General features: G+C 45.1%; 1 protein-coding gene across 1 annotated transcript in view; it reads left to right on the top strand.

The window, feature by feature from the left end:
- Positions 1-799: 799 nt before the first annotated feature.
- The window catches only part of IQCA1 (IQ motif containing with AAA domain 1), a 247,156-nt gene continuing 239,427 nt past the window's right edge, over positions 800-8,528 (top strand). The window contains exon 1 of the mRNA XM_069103144.1: positions 800-1,027. Coding sequence (XP_068959245.1) covers positions 1,017-1,027 — 11 coding nt within the window. The 5' untranslated portion in view covers positions 800-1,016. The remainder of the gene's footprint in view (positions 1,028-8,528) is intronic.

Below are 8,528 nucleotides of genomic sequence, written 5' to 3'. Positions count from 1 at the left end.
TGCACACACACAAATGCACACACATACACACACACTCACACACACATACACATCCACACACATGCACTAACACTCACACTCACATACATACACACACATGCACTCACACACTCATACACACTCACACTCACAATACACATTTACACACATTCACAAACACACACATGCACGCACACATATACACACTCACACTCATACACACTCCCACACAAATACACAAATATGTGTGTGTCTATGTATATGTGTATGTATACATGTACAGATGGGGGGCAAGGGTTGATAGATGGCACCACCACGGAATCAGGAGGCCCTGAGCTCAACTTCAGCCTCAGACACACTTGATAGCTGTGTGACCCGGGGTGAGTCACTTCACTCTGTGTGCCTCGGTTTCCTCATCTGTAAGAAGAGCTGGATAAGGGAATGGCCAGCCCTCCAGCGTCTCTGCCAAGAAAAGCCCAGATGGGGTCAGGGAGAGTAGGGCATGACTGAACAACAACTATGTAATATGTATTTTTTAGAAACACATGCACACACACACATATACATTAATCACATCATTACTAACACAGACTAAGGATTTCCCCCCAAATCGAGACCACGCCCACCACTTTATTCTGCTTAAACCTTCCCCTACAAGGATAGAAATGGACTAGTTCTGGGGGCGGGCCAGGGAGGGGGAGGGGCTAAGGGCGGGGTCAGGCAGGGCTGGACTAAGCACCTCCGGTGGAGGGGAGCCGCTTCCCCCCACCCTGTGGTCGGATGGTTCATCCCGCCCGCACCGCGCAGGCGCCGTCTCCATAGTAACCATGGGGCCGGCAGGACGCGGAGAGGGAGGGAGCGAGGCAGGGAGTGTGTAGACCGCAGGCGCAGCATCCGTTGCCGAGCAGCTGAGGCTGCAAGGCGCCCGTGGGCTCCTGTCCGTGTGTCCACGACGTGCGGACTCCCCGAGGAGCGCCCAGCCCGGCCTGACCCACTGTGGAGCTCTGCGCCCCTCGGGAGCGGCCCCCGGCCTCCCCATGTCTAACGCGTGAGTACCTGCGGGGGGGCGGGGAGCGGCCCAGCCCACGAAGACGAGCTGGGGCTTCGAGTGCGCCACAAGCTCCCCGGGCGGCAGCAAGGAGCAGGGACAAAGCGGGGCGGAGGGGACAGTCCAGGAGAGAGCGCTCCGGCCTCGGGCTCGGAGTCTTTCTCTGCAGCCACCGCGGGGCCCTCCCCTCCTCCCAGGACAAGACATCCCAGGAGCGTAGGCTTAGAGTTGGGAGAGACTTCGGGGCCCATTTAGTGCGACAAGAAAAACTGAGGCCAAAGACCACGCGCAAAGGGAGAGTGCTAGGATTTGAACCCAGATCCTCATACCCCCAGTCCAGGCTCTTTTCCCTGCATTATTCTTTGGGTCCATTGAATTCAGAACCATCTTGGATAAGTAGTGGGTTTGAGTAACAAAGATCTGAGTTCAAGTTCGACCCTTGACTCATAGCCGTGTGAAGCCCTGGGGCTTCAGTTCCCTCTGTCTGCCTCAAGACATTCTCTCAGACTCATCTCAGCCGTGAGTGAGTGGGCCTCCCTGAAGGACTTTCCGAGGTGAAGTCTCTGCTCGGTCCTTGCTTGAGTGTTGACAAGCTGGACAAGACCCGAACCTGGAGGTCAAGGGGTTCCTATGAAGGGTCTGGAGCTCCTGTGAGCCTGGTGAAGGAATGGACTAGTGATGTTGAGAGCCTAGAGAAGAGGGGCCTCTTGAGGGAGGCATTAGCTTTCTCCAGGTATCTGTGGGACTGTCACAGTGGGAGAGGACCCCAAAGGACAGAAGCAAAGGGGGAATGGAAAGGAGGCAGAAAGGAGAGCTGTGCCAAAGTGGGCTGGGCTGCCCTGGAGATCTCGAAGCAGCAGCCAGGGGACAGCTTATGGCCTGGCTTTCTGGAGTGACCTCTGGGGTCCTTTCCAGCAGACCTGTAAGGCAGTTTTGCTGTTTGGTTTCTGTGAGCTTCATTTAACAGATCACGAGTTCCTTCCTACCATATATCGGAGCAGAACCATACATACATGTTCTTCCACCTCCTAGCTACAATTTGTATCAACATTTATTCATGTGACTTGTTCTACTCCAGCTCTTTGGCTCGCCTTATAATCCTTAATATTCCTTCTAGCTCTGAATGCCCGTCTCTTGTTCTCTCTGATTCTTCCCTACTCTTCTTTGGAAATCAACTGTTTACGTCATTCCTGCTTAAAACTTCCTACGAGACCTATCATATGTCACTAAAAGAATTTTAAAAATCAGTCAAGCGTGTATGAACTATCCATTCTTTTCCAGGCACTGTGCTAGGTGCCAGAGACAGCATAAATACCACCACAGACAATCCCTGACCTCAGCATGGTTGCATTCTAGTAGTCTAGGAAATGGTAAACTAGACCACAAGGCCTCAAGGAAGGCCTGAACTAGAGCCATGAGATCCCCAAGGGAGATGATGTATAGAGAAGGTAAAAGGATCCTGGATAGAGCTTTGGAGAATCCGTGTGTACAAGGGAAGAATGAAGAAGAGAATCTGGAAGAGGAGACAGAGAAGGACAGGGGAGATGAGGAGCCAGAAGACAGCATCAAGGAAAAAGGGTTTGAAAAAGGAAGGATTGGCCAATGGTGTCACATAGTTATCCAGGTGAAAAAGAGCTCAGAAAAGGCTACTGGATTTGGCCCTTAGAAACTCATTGTTGAAACAGCTCTCTGAGGTCACCAGAGTGGTGGGAACTGACGGCAAATTATAGGAAAGTCCAGAGTGAGTAGGGAGGTGGAACTAGACAGATGGGGGGCAAAAGGAGGCAGTTGGTTCATGCAAAGGAGGAGACATCAGATGGTACAAGGGGATGGGAGGGTCAAGGGCAAGTGTTACTATGAGATACCAGCGTATGTTTATAGGCTGAGGTGAAGAGTTCATTTGAAGGCAGTTGGAAGATACAAGAAGAGAGGAAATCTGGCAGATGGAACCACATGTTGGCAGAGCAGGATAGCATGGGAAGGAAATTCCAGGTGGAAAGCCACCTCCTTGTTTGGAGTTGGAGGGAAGGAGAGTCAAGTGGGCATGGAGAGAGAAGCTCTAAAGTGTGGCAGATAGGGAATAAGTATTTCTCTCAGATAGCCGATCTCTCTTTTGAAACAGAGACTTGTAGAATCCTTAAAAGAAATTTTTTTCAAAGAAGTAGTTTTTTAAAATTAATATGGCTTTCCCACTACCCATGTACCCCCCTCATTGTGCAAATTAAAAGAGGAAAAACCAAATCGAACAAAGGGAACCCCCACTTCCTTGATCTCCTTGAGGAGGCAGTGTGGTACAGTGGAAAGAACCTTTTTTTTTTTTTTTTTTTCCGGAGGAAGAATACCTGTTTGGGAATCTTAGCTCTGCCTCTTACTACATGTGTAATCTTGGGCAAATCACTAACTCCACCAAGCCTTGTAGCAGCAAGCACCCCAGGCGTCCTCAGGGTTTGCAGCTACCACAGGTTCTTGTATCTGCTTTGTTAAAGGAAAGCAACTCAAAATGGGTTAACAAGCTTTAATCAGTCAGACATATATCGTTTACCTTGTTCAGGAGAAAAGGTCAGCACCCTGAACCTCAAAGTATACAGACAGAATTATCAAGACATTAACAGATCAAGTAGACAGATTTCCAAACTGTCCAACCATTACATCCATACCCAGTCAACATCTGGGTTTCCACATTCTGGGTTTTTCAAAGCCGGGGGACTCTCAACAACGGCTTCCCAGAATTCAGATCAAATCACAGAATACTTCTCAAAGTGAGTCCCAAAACAAAGCTACACATCAGGGCTTATATAGCCTTCTCCTGGCTCAGAGAATGTAACAACCTTATTGACTCACTGGCCAATCAAGAAGTATCTACTGAAAAACAAGCCTCCCTCCCCAGGATTCTGGTGCACTTTAGCCTAGGGGCAGGGAAGATCTTCCAAATTTGCATTCCCATTACAAGCCTCAGTTTCCTCTTTTTTAAAATGATGGGAGCTCCAAGTCTCCTTTCAGCTCTGTGATCCTATGATTTTGTGATGTTAAGTCACATCAGCTCTCTGGGCCTTAGTTTCCTTATTTGTAAATTTAGGGAGTTGTACAGATAGCCTCTAAGATCTCTTGTAGCTCTAACTCAAATAAAAATCATAAATAAAAGGATAATACTGCCTTGATCAGCAAATTGGGAGGGAAAGCTTTCTGCTTAGAGAGAGAAACAGGGGTTACAGAACATGCGGCTCAAAAAATACAGAAAAGGGGCTGAACAGTGAGAGTGGTGAATGTGTAGAGAAGAGGAAAATAAAATTGTGAAGGTTCAGCCATGGGGACCCAGATGAGGTGATATGGGATGAATTTGCCATGGAACCTTTTGGATGACCTTCTCTAGCAAAGCCCAAGGAAGAGTGGCTGCAGTAGGAAGGAATAATGAAAAAAACCAGAGGAGTGAGGCAGAGAAATTGGCCCATGGGAGTTATTCAGTCTTAAATGATGCCAAGGTTCGTGTCATTGGTATAGATGACAGTGAAATGCTACGTTGAAATGGCTGGTCATGCCTTTGAAACTGATTAGGAAGAAAATTTAAGGGCAGAATATAAGTGAGGGTAGGAGAATAGGACCATGGGACAGGGGACCTGATGAGATTCAGTAGACGTGTAAAGGAACGGGGGAGGAGGCAGGAGACTGTGATCAGATCAGGATATTTGGGAGTTCAAGACCCGGAGGTAAGATGGGTGAGAATGATTATGTTCATCTGCCCCTTCTTTGGTGTGTGTGGGGGGGTGTATGACAGAAGGCAGTGGAAGGATCAGCTCCAAAAGGCCAGCTCTAATCCTCCCTTGGAGGACGAAGGAATTCTTATCACCCCCCCACACACACACACACATACACACATAGTGTAGCATTTTGAAAAGGGGTCAATGATTCCTTCACTTTTAGTGTTTTTATTTTTAATTTCATCTTCCCCTTATGAGAAGCATGATTACACCATGGTTAGAGGCTAGTTGAAAAGCCAAGACTGACCTCTGACCCATACAAATCCCTTTCCCCCTTGTTCCTCATCTCTAAGAGTCTTTGTTGTGACCTTGGTCAGTAGGAGTTTCCTTGCTAAGCCCTCTCCTTAACAGTGCCATCAAAAGTCTAGTCTTTCTCTTTAAAAAAAAAAATAATTAATTTGTTTATTTACTTTTAGTTTACATCATTCAGTTCCACAGTCCCTTGAGTTTCAAATTTTCTTCCCCTCCCTGTTCCCCTCCCCCACCCCCCATGGCGGCATGCAATCAAGTATAGGTTCTACAAATACCTTCACATTAGACATTAGTCAGGTTGTAAAGAAGGACTGTAACCAATGGAATGAACAGTGGGAAAGAGGAAACAAAACCAAACAAGAAAAAGACAGAGAGCAGGTAGTTTGCTTCACTCTGCATTCAGACTCTGCAGCTCTTTCTCTGGATGTGGACATCTGTCTCCATCACGAGTCCTTTGGAGTTGTCTCATAACCTTGCATTGCTGAGAGAAACCCAGTCTATCAAGGTTAGTCATCACACATACATTGTGTCTGTAATTGTGTACAGATTTCTCCTGGTTCTGTTCTTCTCACTCAACATCAGTTTATATAAGTCTCTCCAGGTTATTAAGTCCATCTGCTCCTCATTTCCTACGGCACAATAGTATTCCATAACATGCATATACCACAACTTGTTCAGCCATTCCCCAATTAATGGGCATCCCCTTGATTTCCAATTCTTTTCCACCACAAAAAGAGCTGCTATAAATATTTTTGTACACATGGGTCCTCCTCCCACTTATATTATCTCTTTGGGATACAAACCTAGAAATGATATTGCTGGGTCAAAGGGTATCTCTGTCTGTTTATATGAAATTACATTTTATTTATTTCTGTCAAGTTTTCAAATATTTGATAAATTAACTTCATTTTGTGAGCCAGGACTAGAGAGATATCATCTTTTCCCTCAGAAATCCTATAAATATTATTTCCCTAATTTTCTTTTACAAGTGTATTTTGAAAAAAAATTGTAATAGCCTCAATGAAAAACAAAGAGACCCAGCAACTGAAATGGATCTGTGATTTTATTAATTCAGGCGTGGCCTCCCTTGCAATCCATCCAACCGTTCTTCTTTTGCATGATTCTTGCCTTTGGGGGCTTATCTGGTGCCCTGGGGACCTTCTTCTAGGAATTTTAAACACATAGTGGCTATTGGAGAAGCTCTCAGACTGTCCAATTCTACTCTTATTTCATAACTGGCCCACTTCCTTTTCTGATCATACATTTCCTTAATTACATATTTTATTTCAGTGTAGTGCCAATGCAATATTTGCAGTGCCCATGATCACAATAAAGACTGTGACTATAAATATCATATGACGTTTGATTACAAAATAGAACAGATTCTCCAGATAGAGGACAGAACTGATGCACTTATTTAGACAGAAGCCATAACAATACAGAGAGCTATGCCATACTTCAGCCTTCCCACAAACCAATATTAGATCAATATTTACTCACATATCTCTCTCTCTCCTTGCCTGAGCCTCCTCTCTATCCCACCATCTCTCTGGCTCTGACTACCATCCTCCTGTGTGCTCTGCTTCCCTTCATCAAACTCCTCCCACCAAAGACTCCATGTGACTATACTCAGCCTATTAGGAGGCAGAGTTTATCTTCACAGCAGGGAAGCTTCCTGTAGCTCTGCTCTACCCTTCAGTAAATTCCCTCCATCACAGGCTCTATGTGATTACATTCAGCCTATTAGGGGACAGAGTTTACTTTCGAAGGAGGGGGAGGTTGGGGCAGGGAAGATCTTCAAATTCCTATTCCCATGTCAACATTCCAGTCTTTATTGATAACATTTCATTTATTCAAAGAACATTAATAAGAACCTTAAATGTGCAGAGCACTATGGAGGTTGCTGGAGAAGATGTGAGGTACACTCTATACCATCATGAGTCTGTCCAAAGTTGACTTAGGCCCACCATGTATGTCTCTTTTGGGTGACAGACATTGACATTCTTTAACAATGGTAGTGTTCTAAGATTTGTAGCCATGTTGCATCAAGGGAGCAATATCGAGGTTAAAAAGATCGATTTTTTTGTCAGAGACAGCTGGATCTTTTAATGTCCTAGAGAATTTCTCCAAAGCAGCCCAGCCTTATATCCTTCTCTTATTCACCATTGGCCTGGATTGTCATCCCACTACAATACATTTCCAAGATATAAGTACTGATAGAATTACTCATTGGGATGCCCATTAAACCACACATTAAAATCTAGCTAGTGATAGTTTCTTCTTCCTTTTATTTTTCCCTGTGTGGATTATTGGGCTGGTTTGTTTTGAGTGGCTGTGATTAAATTCAGCAAATGTCTCAAGTATTTATTACAGACCAGGCACTGTACAAAGACAAAAATGAAACAAACCTTGGAAGTTTATATTCAGCTGGAGTGCAGTGATTTGGAGTCAGAAGACATAGGTTTAATCTTGACACTGCCACTTTGTGGCCATGGGCAGTTTTCTTTACCTCTCTGGGCCTCAGTTTCCTCCTCTATAAAAAGAAGGGATTTATGAGCTCAAAGGTCCCCTCCAGCTCTAAAACTTGAAATGGTCATTTGAGGAGGGAGAGAATTCCAGCACCTGGAGGAATTAGGGATTGTTTCCCAAAGGTCACACCGCAGAGAGGGGCAAGGAGGGCAGCTTGCATGAATACCTGGAGGTGGGAGACAAGATAGCAAGTAAAAAAAGCCCCCTTGCCTTGAAAGTAGTGTTATGAAGGAGCACTAATGTGCAATAAGCCTGGTAAATGTTGGAGTCAGATTGTGGAGAGCTTTAAATGACTGACCATAGTGAGCTACATATGGTTTTTTTGAAAAAGGAAGCAATGTGACACTTTGGATTATAAAGCAAAATGTAATCATTCTTGGCCTAAGGAGTTTATAATTTCTGTAAATTAAGAGGATTATTTGGAAGGATCTTGGAAGGATGAAGTGGGCACTGACTCTACACAAGAAGACCAATTATGAGGCTATTAAAATAGTCCAGACTAGAGATGATGAAGCTTTGATTAGAAAAAGGACAAATGCAAGAAGTAGAGCTGACAGAACTTGATGGGGGAGTGGTTAGCGTTAGAGAGGAAGAATCAAAGGTGCCCCTAGAAGTTTGCCTCACTCCCACTTTGCCAAGGTGTATGTGACTTCAGCACTTGGACAGCACTGTCCTCATCTGCCTGTGCTGAAGTAGTCACTCCTGATCAAGTAGAGAGCTCTCTGGTCAATGCTCAGAGGGAAAGATATCTAACACATGCTCCCTGCGCTCAAGGAAATTCTTGTCTAGAGGTGGAATATAACTGCATGAGATATTTTTTTAAAATGTGTGATTGGATTTGAGAGAAACTTGGCCAATCAGGAAGGTCGTTCTTGAAGGCAGGAAGGAATTGGATAGGTATTGCTAGGGGTAGGAATAGAAACTAGCATACTAGATGGAGAAATAGCATCAGCAAGGGCACAATG

Source organism: Petaurus breviceps, unplaced genomic scaffold (genome assembly GCF_028583685.1).
Source record: "Petaurus breviceps papuanus isolate PSGF00001 unplaced genomic scaffold, PetGlider_PUasm1.0 567, whole genome shotgun sequence".
NCBI lineage: Eukaryota > Metazoa > Chordata > Mammalia > Diprotodontia > Petauridae > Petaurus > Petaurus breviceps.
This window is presented reverse-complemented; position numbering and strand designations above follow the sequence as displayed.